Source organism: Ischnura elegans, chromosome 4 (genome assembly GCF_921293095.1).
Source record: "Ischnura elegans chromosome 4, ioIscEleg1.1, whole genome shotgun sequence".
NCBI classification, from domain to species: Eukaryota; Metazoa; Arthropoda; class Insecta; order Odonata; family Coenagrionidae; genus Ischnura; species Ischnura elegans.
In genome coordinates this window covers 1,957,325-1,974,435 of record NC_060249.1, presented here as the reverse complement: position 1 = coordinate 1,974,435, position 17,111 = coordinate 1,957,325, and the positions used below count along the sequence as shown (strand labels likewise).

Here is a 17,111-nt window from a genome sequence, read left to right as displayed (position 1 = left end):
CAAGTTCTGTAAGTAAATGGCTATTTTCACTGCAATTCCAATAATTGTTGTGGTAATTCTCCCGGAAGAGTATAATATTATTTTTTCCAGCGTTCCTGAGTCTTTCACTTCATAAAGATGGTTACTGATGTTGACTTATGCTCAATTGTAGGTGAACCTCAACAGTAGCAGTGCGAGCCAAGCATCAATATTAGCAGGACCATATTTTTCTCTTAAAATGTATCTCATGTACATGTTAGATGAAAATGGAGACCGTGTGTACACATTTAAAAAACTTGATAAGAGTGGGAAACCAACCATGTCCGCACATCCAGCAAGATTTTCTCCGGAGGACAAGTATTCTAAGCAACGTGTGGCCATAAAGAGGAGGTTTAACTTACTTCCAATCCAGCAGCCGCCAATTATATACTAAGATGCCGTGGAAGACATTGTTGGAGTACGAAAATGACTTAATTCGAATTGAAGTGCTTATTTAGTGCAACTTTTATTGATATTATAAGTGATTGGCATCCCTTTCTTACCTGACACAAGATTCCAACCTTTGTTAATATTTGGGAAAATACCTTGATGTGTAATGAGCGGATACCTCTTATTCGAATTTGAAGTAGTGCCATGTGGTTTCGGATTTACTATTAAAATCCTTGTCACTCCAAGACCAATTCATGTTTCGAAATGTTTTGCCTTTATTGTACGTAGATATACATTATACCAATGAAATGAACACATGATTCTCTGGAACTCCGAATATTTCATTCCATTTCCCAGTGGTACTTGTCGAATTCCTATGAAGAAGATGAGTCACATGTGGGATGAAGTGGTATAAAACTTTTTAATAGCATTAATTTTTCAACTGGTTACACGTACCTCATTTTTCTGAGATTTCAGAGCGTCGATGGCGGGTTCCTCGAAATTCTTGTCTTTCCCCGGGTCGTCCGGTATTATTGTGCTTTCACTCTCCTGCGAGAAAGGGAGAACGATATGTTGGATCTATGTCAATATAGTGATAACCTTGTGTGCGTATAGTTGCATTCGCAAACTTGAAAAGTAATGCGAAAATCAGCCTAGTGGTAGAGTACGGAATAACCTAGTTTATAGCCCCGTTTTCAATTGAATAAATTCAGTGGTATTTATACTTGTCGAGAAGTCATTGGATGGAGGAAGTATTTTTTAAAGATTCAACCAATTTCCATTCCACCATTTCACAAATTTTTTTTCCACCACTTGGGCTTAGAATTTTATGAAGTAAAACAATAAAAAAAGGTTAAAATCCTATATCAATATTATTAATTTTCCTATTAACTAAAATTATTGGAGGTTCTAATTTTTGTATATTTTGAGAAAGTTTTCACTAATGCATCAGTTCACAAAAATTCTCAACCCCTGGTGATGTGGAAATAATAATTGTGAAATTTTCCATTTAATGCACCGAGTAAAGAAAACTTAACCTAAGTAAATATAAATGTTGGCAAGATAATAGGTAGATTTAATAAATGTATAAGTCTACATCCAATACCTCAAAGGCATAAAGATTATTTTTTTAGAAAGGTGAAGAAACATCCATTTCATAGTATTTACACTACCTGAAAATTATACACTTCCCAAGCATGTACAAATTACCAGGCTTTCATTGTATTGGTTTTTACAAATCTACATCTTGGATGGCAATTCGTGCTAATTCCATCATAGCTAGTACATTCAGGACCACATTTACTGCCAAGTGTGGCTTTCAGTGCTCTTAATTGGTGATTCAACATCTGCTGTGGCCTCCCAAATTTTTTTCCCCTCTCTCTCTCGCTTTCCTATCCGTGATGGAACACTTGCGTAAGTGTTACACCCAGGTGGTGTTTATTTTTCCAAACTCTTCTTTTCAGGTTACAATGTGTTCTGCTAGAACCTTCCACTTCATTCAGTCTTGGGCCGGTCTTCTCACTTCTCTGTACCATTGGCATATAAGGTCCTTCACCATCTGTCCCATGAAGTCCTGTCTACCCTAATGATTTTCCCTTTCACTCTTTTTTGCAGTATGGTTTTGACTAAGATTTCATGCTGGAGAAAATGGCTAATTCAGGCATTGCTTCTTTAATTTAGTGCTCTAATTAGACACCATTATTTCTCCTATCCTGTTTAAAACGTACTTGTTCATGACTCTTGCCTCCCAGGGCATTTCAGAAATTTTCTGTAATATTGCACTTAAATGCCTCTTTTCTTATCTCTCTCACCGTCAAGCGTCCAGGGCTCTCTGCCATTTTTATTATATAATTAGTAAATTTTCCATTGGTGCAGAAAGACGCAGAACAAGATTGGTCTATCAGAGCCCTTTACTGTTTTTATACAAACAGTGACCACAATTCGGGAATTGTTTTGGCAACGATTCTCTAGAGACCAGAATTTGTTGAGGTGGCAGTAATAGAAAAGCACACTTCATGAGCATATTCCTTCTGGTTACGATGGTGAGAGTTTTTGAGAAAGCATGTATGTAGCAGGATAATCTACACAAAAGCTCTCACCAACAATTACCTTATACTTGAGTTTATGTTGTTGGTGGTGAATGGTTAGTCTTTCTTGCTTAAGGCTAACATAAGAGTAAATGGTGATATTTTGTGGAGCATAATCACTGACATACAATTGTCTTGTCCACTGATTTTTGATAACCGACCCATGTTTTGGCCAACTTACTCATAATCATGGTGCAAAGACTGAAAGTGTGAGCTAATTCATACATTTTTTGGAGGTGGAGGGGGTCGTAAGGAAGTGGAGGAGTGGCTAAAAGGTGTGTATCTATGAGGTGTTCTCTGTCTTTTCAGGGATAGAGAGCTGATGCATTCAGCTTGATGTCGAGGAAGTATGACTCTAAAGGTGAGGAGTGGAAGGGTTCAGAAGGTCAATTACCAAGCACACACAATTGCTTTGACAGGCCATAGAAATTTCAGACTGCTCCAAAAACTCCCACTTTCTCCCTTTACATAGGTAGTGGAGACCTTAGAAATTAAAATCACAGATGTATTTGGAACCTAACATATGCTTAGCAACATCCTCTCTTGCCCAATGCTTCTAATTTTCCATCACCCTTACATTAAATGGCACTTCCAGTTTAACTGAGGAGTTGGATGAGTTACAGCACAGTTTTCGTACCCTACTCAAGTCTGCATTTCTGCACCTCTAAGTGTAGGGCTTCATATCATACTCTTTTGTAGCCTTCCTTATCTTCCATGGTGATCCTCCCATTAACTTCCCTATTTTCTAAAACACCTTGGCTAAATCTATTTTCTACCGGATACACTTACCGATAAAATCCATTTTCCTTAATGTTCTGCTCTAATATTTACTTGGGACTTATATGTGTACTCATGATTATTACACAAAAAATACTACTAAGATGGTAGAGCAATAATCATTTTAGGCTAATCTGATGAGGCAGAAATCTATAAAGAAAAGCAGTTTTCACGATTTTCAACTGTGGCGGAGCTCTTGATTTCGATTGCCGTCACCAAGGCCAGCCACCTGGCCGAGGTCGTTGCCCTGGGACCCCGAGGTCCCTGCTGCCGCTATCAGGGTGCTCTGAACCGAGCGCCAGGAAGGCGCTGTGAGAGAGAGAGACGCTGACGAAACGGCGACGGAGAAGGACTATCGCGCGTAAGAGACATTGAGCAAGTGTATCGCTTACCATCACAATAAACGTGGTCGAATTTACTTTCGTTTACTTTATTGAAGTAAGGTTAACTACTGGAGTACCCCATAACCCCTTCATCAACCCATCATAATTAATGTTTATAGCACCATTTGTTATTTCCAATAGATTCTTCAAATGTTAATATGTATTTAGCTATTTTGATAAATTATGGACAAGCTACTAATTAGCTTGTGCTCATTGCAATCATCAAATAACAAGCATAAAATAATTTGATACAGTCCTGTTAGTCTTGCTAAAAATTGAGATAAATATTATAAGACATCACACCTTAGTATCTTGACCACTTTGGCCCTTGCTTCTTATGGAAGTCGGAACTGAATGATTGTGTATGTCTGCTTATGAAAAGTAAAACAAAGCAAGTTTTCTGTTAATGATTAGTATGCCTCCTGCAATAATATTTTACTGTTCTGTAAACTTCCTAACCGGAATCTCTTTCATTATTATAAGTAAAGTTGATATATGTACACGTTAGGAGATGTATGGTGAAAATTTACAAAAAAATGAAAAATATATAAATGTACATTAAATATAAATACACAGTTATAATGCAAATGAAGTTCAACTACTAGGTATATATATGTACACCCCCTTTATACATTTACTACATTTTAAGCCACTGATTTAGAGAGGATGAAAAATTTAATTTTATTCTAAGAGAACAACACAAACTTGGCTTGATTCGTAGAGGGGATTGAAGTGGATTTGGTCTCCCATTTTTTTCCACCTTCCATTGCGATAGCACTAAAAAAAATGATCTGAAATGATGAAAAAATCTGCTGCCTACAGTCCGGAAAAACTAAGCGGTTCCTGAATGCACAGAACTCCACCGAGTGGAGGGGATTGTGGCTGTGGTGAGGGAGCAATGGGGGGGAGGTGAACCACTAAGTCCCAAGCAAAAAACTTATTTCAACCAACACCCCAACCAACCATAGTACTTCTCCAAATGGCATTATGTGATGTGATCTCCAAATACCGTGCCCAAAACCAACGTCCGAGCAGGGGCCACCAAGTTCTCAACAGACTGTACTGCTATTATAGAGCTATTTGCGGCACAGAATTGCCCCCTTAACACTTTCACAGATAAGTTGTTGATGTCACAGACTCACATCAAGTGGGTCACCTCATCTCAGCTACTACGAGGCCTTAAATTGTTTGTTGTTTTACTCTCAATTTGTGATCATTTCCTTTGATAAATGAATGGTTCAAAAATCGAACGACCCAATGGGAAACTCTGAATGACATCACCAATTCATAAAAACTGGGAAACAACTTCCATGTTTTCTTTTATTTTATAGGTTTTGGGGGAGTGGCTGGGTGACAAAGATCTCTTTTCCGTTTCAACTAATCTTTCCCTTTCATTCCCTGAATTCTTTATATGAATGGTGACTTCAGATCTGAGTGAACTCAACCTTATCATTATAAATCATAGCATTGCTTTTGTCCACCAGCACGATCAGTCAGTGGTGGTCTCTTTTCAGTTCTCTCTCAGGGCTAGTCTATCTTCTCCAGTCAATTTTGACTTATGAGGTTCTGCTCTTTCTACAATGCATTCCACATCTCTCTGTATGAATGTCTTCAATTGTATGCAAGCAGGCTTTGTAGAATTGCTCATGGTTCAATAAATATATTGATGTGTTTTTCTATTCCGCACACTTATTTTGGTACACCTCGACCAATTTCTACACTGCACTGTGATTTTCGATGGGGAATACATACATTCACCAGATAATGACAAAGGAGGGTTTAAAGCAGTTGAGGTGTACCAAATAAAGTGAGTGGAATAGGCGACGAGTAATCAACTTATACACTGAATATCTCCACCTACTCCTTCCTCCAGTTTACCCCTCATCCTCAACCCCCGTGACATTCTTCATTATTGGCATGTTTCCAGGTGCAATGATGAAGTTAAGAACCCGAAAGAGTAGAGATATGGCAGCTTCACTTGGGTACTGCCCGCTGAGATTAAAGAACCTCAGCTGATTAATGAGGCCATTTTCTTTTGTAACCAGCAATGGAGTTTTTCATATTTCTTCTCTTGTGTTTCTTTTGTCATCACAAACATCTTCCCAGATGAGGACCACAATATGCTCTGAAGAACATCCCAAGCTTTTGGTGATAGAACAGAGTGTAGTGATCCGGAAATGGAAGATTTCCATTTCCAAAATATGTACAAATATGTTGTTGCGTGACGTCTCAGAATAGCCAGCTATGACAAACTATGCCTCGGGATTTGCACCTTTTCACTTTCAAGAATGCCTAACCTTCCTCTTCCCCTTCCTTTCCCCTTATTTTTGGACGAAAACATCCTGGTTCCACTTCCCTATATAATGGCACGGTTGAGATGCTATTAGCACTCTCGCACTCAGGGACTCACTTACTTGACTCGGTTACTCAGTCACCTGCGGTCAGTCAGCAATGTAGCCGTCAGTTGGAGTCGAAGCGCGGGCCATATGGCCCGTGCGACCTAAGCACCTCGTTATCCACCCGTGCCATCACCAGCAGCTCCTCTCCTTCCCAAGACATTGGTAATATTCTAAATTTTGGCTATTCTAGACGCACAAATTCATTTTTACTTTATGTATATTCATTGAATTGATTGGGAAACTGGGATTTTAAAGGGAAATAAATATTGGGTTAAAAACTTCAAATACTTGTGTGTGATTATTCGCTTTCCGACACCAAGGGCAAGAATCCGCACCCTTGACAATGGTGGCAGCAGTGGGATTGTTTTGCCATAGCCTCCCTGTGGGAGGGAGTGGTAATTACATCCCAAAAGACTGTGGGATTACTGCCTAGGTAGTGTAAGGCTCATTTATGATCACCTTACACGCATCGGAATGATAATCACACTGACTTTACATTCTTTGCGTCTGTAGAGTTAATTGTTTGGGTAATAAATTCCGCGAAATACTTTAAATCGCCAGAAAAACTATATTTGATATGTCGTGAAACACTTTCTCGGGAAGTGGAGCTTGGTGGTAAATGGTGGATGCGAGTGGCAATTGCTCGCCCATCTTTTTCGCAAGTAATAAGTCCGGGAGAGCTGAATCCTAAATAGCTGTCATAACAATGCGGTATTTTGGAGGAGGCACCTTGTCAGACGGACAACGACGGCTGACCAACGCCTACAGAGCCGGAGGCATCACAGAGACTGTCGCCGGGGTACTTTCACTTCGCCTCGAGAGCGGCGGAGTCACCAACTGAAGCAGTCTAAGCAGTTGGCGGAATGAAGGAAGATCATCACCGACAACAAAGGACATTGGTGATTACGAGACTTAATAAGAACTTTGAGTGGAAAAAAAATCAAGGAAATGATTGCTATGCCTTTTCGTGAATTTTCTTGGCCGACAATTAGATATTAGTTTTCTGAATTTTCTTAGTCGATAGTTAGTATAAGTAATTTTGAAGCCCCTATTTGTCCCGATGAGTATGGGAATCCTCATCAAGTTGAGTAATTTGTCTCTCTGGAACCCGTAAGAGATAGGGCTCGGATAATGAGCGAAATCTGGGTAGTTGCTCTAATAACAGTTTCCGATTAATGTTATACTGGGAATTGAGCATATTTTAATAAAGGTTTGCAATTGAGATGGTCTAAGCTAGTCGTCGCTGCGTTTGCGACATTGAAGGAATTCTAGAGTAATTGACCTGTACTTTGGTACCTCGATTTTATTGAACCTTTTTTTTCTGCATTCAGTATCAGTCATACTTTAGAAGCAAGCATTGGCTCATAAGAATGCCACTAGCCATATGCAGTCACTTGCGCTAGCCGGCAATTAAACTAGGCGAGGTGAATCTACGGTGCCAACTTAGGGAATGCCTCTTGCTAGTGTTCTAAATATAGTATTTCGATGCATATTTAGTTTAAAGGCTTTAGTGGGTTTGCTGATAATTGAAATTGGAATTGATATTGTCGCTGAAGGACCGATCTGCAAGCGTGAGGCGCGGCTACCTTCCATTGAGCGAGTACAATTTTCCGATCCCACACATGCCTATTAAAACACTATAATGCAGATGCACTGTCTCGTAACCTGTCGGAAGTTGTTAACTTACGCTTGATTTTTGGGGGAATCAAAGGTTGATATGGTACGAACAGGATAACGATCCCGGGTGGAGAAATGTAAAGAGAGAATAAGAGAGAGAGGATAGATAATTGTGTTTTTAAAGAGGGAATCTGTTAAAAAATAAAATGGGGATATTAATAAGAGATGGGTCCCAAGAGTGTGAGGAATTTTACAAGATGACCGTGATTATCATAAGGGATAATTGAAACCATTTGTTTAATGAGATGATATAGCATAGGCCGGCTAGGGAAAAGGTTAAGGCATTAGTAAAACATATCCTTGAAAATTTTATTGAGTGTAAAAGAGTGATCTTTGAAAAATAACACAAACAATTGGTGTTAAGCGTGTAATGTGTCTAGTGACAAAGTGAAGTGTGCCCATGTTTTCCCCAATTCATCTTATCCCTCCCCAAATTCCTCAAGAAAACAGTGAACTGATATTCGCTTCGGCAACGAATAGTCACTTTGGATCTGTGTGAATAAACAATGGACTTAAAGCACAGCAAAGGAGGGTGATAAAAAGAGGAAAAGTGAAGTGAACATGTGGAATAGAATTGATATTGAAAATTTGTATGTATTTGGTTTTTCTTAATCAATAGGACTTGAATTTTTTTTTGTCATTTACAAACATTTTCTTTCCAATTTACTTTGAATTATTTCTTTTTTGTGTTGTTTCGTTTTTAGTGATAAAAAAAGGATTGAAAATATAGAAGTGAAACAGAATTAGGAATATGGACGATTTAATGGTATTTCTTTGTTTCCTTGTGTATAAATATTTTTATTTATTTTTTTTTTGAATATTGCAATTTAACATGTCCTAAAATTTGCAATTGCAAATTAACATGCCGTAAAATGGAAGATTTCCATTTCCAAAATATGTACAAATATGTTGTTGTGTGACGTCTCAGAATAGCCAGCTATGACAAACTATGCCTCGGTATTTGCACCTTTTCACCAGTGGCGGCTCGTGAGTCAAATGCCTGGGGGGGCGCACTCCACCGGGCACCACTCCACTTTTTTAATATTTCGTGTATTTTATTAAGTTTTTACGGCAATCTAGGAATAAAATTTAGTAATGCCATATGTTCCGTTTTTTTCAACAAAAATACCTAGTTTTCCTAATAAAGCTTGATTAATAAATACTAAATGCGGTAGACTCTCGTTCATGCAGATCCGCTTAGTCCGGACTCTCGATTATACTGATCAATGATCTTGAAGAATAAAAATATAATTGCTGCGATATTTTGCAAATACAAACGAAAATACGTAACTTTAGGTTTTAGCGCCTACATTCTTCGTGCGGATATGCCCGCAATACACTTATGTTGTTCGTTTTGCAATCATAATGCGTTATTTGTCAAATCTATTCGACATTTGCAAAGATTTAGGTAGCAATGACACTTGTAACACCTGAGGAGGGAGGGGAGCGTCACTGACTTCCACTAGGCAACAAACACTACTAGAATGCGCGCGCTTTGCTATTGTAGATGTAAACTTTGATTGCGGTGTTCGCGTTGCTTCTTGAATACAGTATGATTTAAAATCAATAATTAAATATTTCTCACACATTTTTAACAAAATCTGAAATACTCACATGCCTTTAGTTATATTGCACAAGTCCATCCTTCTTTCCTTTTGTCCAGCAAAGTGATCAATTACACGTTCGTTGAAATCAGCGCCGGACAACCATTTCTTTCCGATTGAACACATAGCAAGGGCGCTAGTCTATAAATAAACAAGGGACGACACAAAATGAGCCGACGAAAAATACGACCAAAAAGAACAAGGTGCCAGGACACAGATTTGGGGACAATTTTTCCCTATATTTCCCTAAAACAAAAACGAGCACTGTTGATTAATTCAAAATTGTCTTCTTGAATGTACACTTAGCACTAAGAAACTTCTTAATCGGCAATTAAGCACAGTTAACTCCTCAAAAATGATGTCTGAACTCATTTCACTCCGTTCTTAAGGAGAGTCTTGCGTTACTATAAGGAAGACTCAAGGGAGATAGAAGTCGTGGTCCACAAATGATGATTCAGCTGAGGGACGAATTTAAGGTCAGCAAAGGCACTCAAGCAAACAAAAGACGTCACGCACCATCTCCTTGAGTCTAAGATTCATATGTGGCAAACACACGAAACGCCAACGGGTCGCACTTGGAATAACCATGTCTTCGAAATCATTGCCATGATATAATAGAAAATAAATTCTAGATCGTAAAAGAAGACGGCTCTGAACCACAAATAAGAGCTGTAAGGATCTCCGCACTGATATGAACTCTTCGAAGCCACTTAAATCAGACCCAAGTGGACATTTTCCGTCAGACAGCTACCGCTCTGCCACTGAGGAATTAGGTGAACATGAACTAATACAACAAGGACGGCTAGAAAAATGATGAACCTACACACAAAAGGTGCATTGTACGCGAAACTTCTTGACATTCATTGAATGACTCTATTTAAAGTCACGTTTTACGGGTTAAATCATGTTTAATCCTTCACCCTATCACGCACGCACCTATTTCTTAAATTATAAATCAGTGGGGAATGTTAACTGATTTTTCCTAATACTGCGGGTCTTTTGATAAATTTATCTGAAAAATAGCTATTTTTATATACCTAGGTACCGCATTTCTAATCATCGGGAAGATATGAATACATTGTTCAGGCCTAAACATTATAACATTAGTTTCCCCAAGGTTCTTGAAATTCGTAATCATAACAGAACTGTGGCAAATACTCGATAATAGTTTTCCTACGTCAATACGGCCTTTAACTGGTTGGATTTTATGTGTTCCGGAATTCAAACACCCAAAAACGCAAGTATAATGAGATAATTTATTTTCTGTATCAATACTTACCAGTAATTAAAAATTAAAATCGTATAACTACACCCAGTACAGTGACCATTCTGATTCCGTACGTCCCTTTTCTGTGGCAGCACCAAGTAGACGCCAGTTTATACGCCCGCCGGCCTGCGCAGCGATATCAACTCACACGTCGCTCTGCGCATTCTCGGACGACGTCCCAAGACCTCCATAAGACACAACGTTAGACGCGTCATAGCACCAGCGGCCCCCACCACTACCACTCTCCATATAACTGCATGGGGATGGATTGGGACGTTCTGGCCAGCGCCCCACGGCTACAAATACGAACTTCTCGCGCCATTTCTTTTCGTGTTTTTCCAATACTTTCGATGTATGGGACTGAAAAAACACTTTGATTAATTAGATGTTTAATTATAAATTAATGGATATTTATTTTTTTTACTTTTTCAAATATTTGGGAGGGGCGGCGTCCGAGAGTCCTTATGGGCAAGCCGCCACTGCTTTTCACTTTCCAGAACGCCTAACCTTCCTCTTCCCCTTCCTTTTGGACGAAAACATCCTGGTTCCACTTCCCTATATAATGGCACGGTTGAGATGCTATTAGCACTCTCGCACTCAGGAGGCACTCAGGGACTCACTTACTTGACTCAGTTACTCAGTCACCAGCGGTCAGTCAGCAATGTAGCCATCAGTTGGAGTCGAAGCGCGGGCCGTATGGCCCGTGCGACCTAAGCACCTCGCTATCCACCCGTGCCATCACCAGCAGCTCCTCTCCTTCCCGAGACATTGGTAATATTCTAAATTTTGGCTATTCTAGATGCACAAATTCATTATTACTTTATGTATATTCATTGAATTGATTTGGATGTTGGGGTTTTGAATGGAAATAAACTTTGGGTCAAAAACTTCAAATACTTGTGTGTGATTATTCGCTTCCCGACACCAAGGGCAAGAACCCGCACCCTTTACTAGAGGACAGTTATAAATGCATTTAAAGTAAATTAATATCTGACTTGCACACACACCTGTGGGAACTGTGAGGTGAAACTATGCTTCCATCTCTGCATTGCCACAGATAGACTGCAACTCATGGGAAGACTTCCAATCAACTGGAAGGAGTCTGCTCCAGGAGGTATTGAGAGAGGCTTCAAGTGGTCCAAACACACATGCTTACTATGGAATGAAAAACGAATCCATTGAAATAAGTGTAATGTCAGCTAAGGCCTAAAGTCGAGTCAAGGTACCTGAGTTTGAAATGTTGTATGTATCTCAGTAACAACTTGACTGGTTGTGCCAACAGTCCTTTAAAATTGAACGTAAATCTGGAGATAAAGAAAATAGCTGAGTTTCTTTCAGCAACAGTTTTTGGCACTCATGCAACTACTACAAAGTTCTTCTCTGGTGTACACCTTTCATAAGTCCAATCCTTCATTTTTCAACTCTCATGTTAATGGATAAGTTCTTGAAAATATAGCTAACACAAAGACAAAAATTTTCCTTTTCAAACTTCCAGTTAATTTCATTACAACTGATCAAGTAGCTACTGAGATTGGTACGGTACCTCAACTATTTGCACAGACCAGTGAGAGCTACTCTGCTCTTACGGCCTGGTTACACGATACATCAACCCATATCTAGTAAGTGCCTAAACGTATGAACATGTGAATGCATGCAAAAATGCACCGTGAAACCACCAAAACTTGTGCAAATGAATGAACAGAAAATAGAACCTGTTCTAACTTGGATCATGCAATCGTGCGTTTTTCATTCTGGTCCACCAAAATCGTTCATGCATTTACATGTTAACTCATACAGGTTAACGTAACATGTGACCAGGCCGTAAGAGAGTTATAATACAGACACGGTAACATTAGTGAAAACATTGGCTGCAGCAGTGGCAGATCAGAAGTTTGGTCAATCAGAAAAGAACCTGAAGCCTTCTACATCTGGTGCTGGTGTTGAGTGTTGAAGATCAAATGGACGCATAGGGTGAGAAAAAAGGTGGTGTAATCTGAAGAATGGTAACTGAGGAGCACCATACGCTAGACGAGGACGCACAGTTGGATAGACATGACATCAGACAGTAATTACATGAGGGAGGGAATAATTGACGGAAAATTACCCTGAGGAATAACTAGCGCTTAGTACTTGGGACAGACAAAGAAGGACACAGAGAAAAGTACATACTAGGAACTACCTTGGGAAATGGAGGAATGCATTGCATAGCAAGAACTTCTAGGTTTCACTAAGCATGAAAGTAGACCACTTGGTAGCATATTTTCAACCTCCCTCAATGTAAAAAGTCAAGTTTACTCTACGTAGGGGCTTTTTTCACCATTTAACAACACACCCTTGCTCACCTAGAACTAATACTTGGGCTCCTGCCGATCTGCGGCAAGTGGTCAGGCAAGTAGCAGACTAAAAGACAGTTTCAAAAAACGACTGGGCGCTTACACTTTGACTTGCCACGTAATAGTCTCATTCAGGGGGTAACATCACGCAGCTGTTGTGGTAGCACTAACCGCCTTGAACCACCTTCAAAAAATGACTGGGTGCTTACACTTTGACTTGCCACCTAACAGTCTCATTCAGGGGGTAATATCACGCAGCTGTTGTGGTAGCACTAACCACCTTGAATTCACCCAATTTTACAATGTATATTCAATTCCTTTACTTACTTCAAATAGGATAAGGAGAACGCCAACTGAATGAGAGTATCTTTTGCTCGCTTACACAAAACTTGATCTTTCAAGCTGTAGTACAATAGCATTGCTCCGTGTCCATGGGCTATACTTCTCAAAGTTTGGCTTATCATGTCTCTGTCTTCCGAGTCTAGTTTCTGCAAATAGTGATTGAAATTATTTTTAAATGACTGCAGCTTTCTACACTTCAAAATGATCTAAGAGAAGCGAAATCTCCATCTACCTGAAACACATCGTATTTCCCTCCAACAATCACAAGTGGTACAGGAAATGGCATAATGGCAGATATGTCCTAGAAATAGTGGACTTTAGAATCAACTTCCAGTTTTAAGAAAGCATGTACAATGTGAGGTGGAGATTGGTCAATCACCTGATGATGTTCCATATCCCCCATTCTTTCCCAAGCTTTGGCTGTCAGGTCGTCCATTATTTTTTTCTCCCTTGCATATTGGGACAAAACTTGGTATGTTTTTGTAATTAGGTGCTCCACAGTGAACCAAAGCTGATTTGGTTCTGACACGTCAACCATCAGAATAACTGCCATCTTCTTTAAATTGCCAATGGTTCTTATGGGTGTGTCAATCAAGTTGGAAAATGAAGTGCCTCCACCAAGCTCCAAGACGTGGCAGACATCTTTGAGCTATATGAAGATTGAGATTAGTTCTGAAATTGACTGATGATATATACATATTAATCATGACCTTCCGCATGCATACCATACTCTTCCCACTTCTCCTGATGAAAGTGTAATCAAAGGCAAGAGTTGACTTTGGCACTTCATTTTTGTCTTGCAGTAAGTTTATCAAACTTGACTTTCCCTAAAATGAAGATATAGGTACTAATCAATTGCAAATTTTTAATCATTCTTAAGTGCTTATACTGAATCAGAGGCAAACGTACAACTCCTTTACTCCCGATGAAAAACACCGAGCTATCTCCTGATTGCGATTCCAGTCCTTGTGCATTCGCACTTCTGGAGTTTATGTCTATGGCAAGATCAAGGATACTCGGTTTACTAAAAAAAATTGCGTAACATCAACGTATTGAAAATTAGTGGCACTCGTGACTCCAAAAGTTACCGTTTAAATTGGTTTCCTCAGCCTCGATCCATATTTTTGATGATTATAACTCAGAATGTTAATACTTAACAACATACGTAATTACCTTTCCATCCTGCAGTCATCACCGTTCTTCAAAATAATCTCCAATCCCAAATAATTCTTTTAACATCTAAGCTTTTGCCACGATCAAAACGGCCATGTATCGCCATTACAAACCGGCTGAATGTCCACACCTCCACCTAGGCCGTTTTTTAAGACAATAAAACTGGAGTAACCATGTAACCCCCATTCCATTGTTTGAAAGTTGATTGCCATGGTTACCGCTATCGGAACGAGCGTAAATATCGATATCGGACGGGGTTCGATCGGTTCAAGATCGCCTGAACGTCGAGTTCATAGAATCAAAGGCGTATTATTTAAATCAATTGATTTAAGTTACGCATAAATATGTTTAAAAATTATATTTTATAATCTAATTACAGTAGAATGATTGGGAAACTTGGAGAATGATTTATTCAACTGTGAAAGTAACCGTGTGCGTGTTTGATCCATCGATTCAGTTATTTTTACTTTTGGGGGATATCCGTAGGTACAATAAAGTTCCTTCATGGGTCATGGTTTAGCAACGGACAGTAAGACGAAAACGCCTGAATGTATACAAACCATAGCACAACAATACACCGTCACTACTCTTCGCCAACTGAGGGCATGGATCATGGCCTCCATGGATGAAGAGGGTATTTTGTTGCGCTGCGGGTTGCATAAATGCAGTCGTTATCCTGGTACTTCCGTAGCTAATATTTCGAAAAGTATTAAGCGTTGGCGGCTGAAACAAAAACTGCTTCTCATGTGTGTCCATTTTCCATTTCACCTAGCTAAATTTAAACGAAATCTGTTGTTGGGACTTTCCTTCTTATTTGGAAAATGAGCCTATCAAGACGACCTACTACACTCGAATAAAATATCAGAGACACCTAGCTAGGGGAAGAGGGGGGCCAGGGGAGCTTTAGTCCTCCCCCGAAAATTTTCCCTCACAGCGACTGCTCGCAGTACATCAGAGCCCAGAAGTTCTAAAATTTTCAAAAATTCAGGTAGATTTCGAAATCAAATACCTATATATGGAAACCTATACATAATGACGACGAACATTTCAGAAGAAATCAACGATTTAATTTTCAGTATCATGTATTCAGTGGCATATCGAGGGGGGGTTTTGGGGGGATAAACCCTCCCCCCCCCCCCTAGAGCTCAGAGAAATTTTGAGTTTAGTCCATTTCACTTATTTGGATTACTATTACTAATAGAATAGTGTAAGGATTAAAAACATCCCTCAGAAAGCCGTAAAACTCACCGTTTATCATAAAATTCCGCAATTTATTAATCTCGTACCTTCTGCTTATCCTGGTGGGTATTCCATACCCCCACACACCCTGGTATTAGTTGCACCTTAACCCCCCCCCCCCCCCAGCCTTAATTCCTAGCTGTACCCCTGCATGTATTGATTGAGACAAAATGTACTGATTATGTAATGCAATAAATCGATTAACTATCCTTGCGATTTGGCAGAAAATCGTTAGTGTATACAACACGCACGCCTCCAAAGACCTTCCGGAAGCAATTTTATGGCTAAACATGGCCTCCTTTAATAATTATTAAAGGAGGCCATGATAAGTGCCACTAAACACTTTATTCTATCCACGTAGCCCGTTTTCTTCCTTCCCCTTTATCAGGGGAGGCGTTGAGCCTTTGTGCGATTCAGAGCCAAATTTCATGAAATAAGAAGAGTACATCCCCATACTTATTGAACTCATTACATACGTACCAGCGTCACAGTCTAAATTGTTCAGACTGTGCCAACGTGCCCTGGCTACTAGCCTGGCAATAGGTCTTGAACTGAAAACATAATTAGATAATTGTAAGGAGGACATACCAGGGTACCCTTTGTACAGATGGGTACAAATTGTATACACTCATTTTTGTATATAACATATACAGACTGTATAAAATCTGTATAGAGATTTTATACAATCTGTATAGAGACTGTATACAACTTGTATATTATTCTATACAGAATGTATACAAAATTTTTATACAATTTTATACAGGTTTTATACAAATTTTTCATAGGGGGTTGCCCCATGCAAACCAACCTTCACCGATATTAGGTGCCTTATTTTACTCAAACCTGAGAACTTGACCCAGCCAGCACTGCTACCAATGGGGTTAAGTCTTAAGGTAACTGCTAACCTGTAGGTCGTGAGAGTTTTCCATCTCCCCAGGTACAGAGGAATGTTGATATTCACCTTATTTATTATCCACCACGTTAATTGTTTGTATTTATCATATACTAAGATCAAGTACTTCAAAGTTTGAAAAGGCAATGAACTCCTTGGAAATACCTTTAAATGAAAGAAAAATGTTCACCTAAAGCTATTCAGACCGACTAAGTTATTATATCACAAGATTATGACAACAGGACATATATTTATATAAAAAATAATAGACAATTATAAAAATTGGGGTCTGGATATGAGTATACTCGATATATCGACAAAATAAAATGTACGTATGGGAGCAGCAATGGGACACTTAGAAGAGTATTAATATCTATGGGGATACAAATTGCTGAAAACAAAAACGATGGAGCTGGGGTTCAAATCTGGGGTGGAGTTTTGGGCTCCCCAAAATTAATACGTTATCAATCATCTGTAGAACTAGCCCCCTCCTTAATGTGTGATATTCGCATGCCGGGTTGTGTGAAGTG

The 17,111-nt window shown here is 39.2% G+C and overlaps 2 protein-coding genes across 3 annotated transcripts; one reads left to right on the top strand and one right to left on the bottom strand.

Annotated features, from left to right (window-relative positions):
* Positions 1-151: 151 nt before the first annotated feature.
* LOC124156989 (H/ACA ribonucleoprotein complex subunit 3) lies at positions 152-738 on the top strand. Its single transcript, XM_046531437.1, has one exon. It carries the CDS (start codon positions 218-220, stop codon positions 410-412), a length of 195 nt encoding a protein of 64 aa, XP_046387393.1. The 5' UTR covers positions 152-217; the 3' UTR covers positions 413-738.
* On the bottom strand, positions 660-14,659 carry LOC124156988 (cytoplasmic dynein 2 light intermediate chain 1). 2 transcript variants are annotated; one of them, XM_046531436.1, is made up of 9 exons: positions 14,451-14,659; positions 14,187-14,272; positions 14,003-14,104; positions 13,657-13,926; positions 13,510-13,578; positions 13,263-13,423; positions 11,610-11,757; positions 865-957; positions 660-782 (listed from the first exon to the last, which is right to left on the bottom strand). In XM_046531436.1, exons 1-9 carry the CDS (start codon positions 14,467-14,469, stop codon positions 750-752), a joined length of 981 nt encoding a protein of 326 aa, XP_046387392.1. In that variant the 5' UTR covers positions 14,470-14,659; the 3' UTR covers positions 660-749. The 2 variants fall into 2 exon arrangements, with proteins under 2 accessions (XP_046387392.1, XP_046387391.1); XM_046531435.1 differs by having other exon boundaries at positions 14,187-14,301; positions 14,451-14,658.
* Between the last annotated feature and the right edge of the window lie 2,452 nt (positions 14,660-17,111).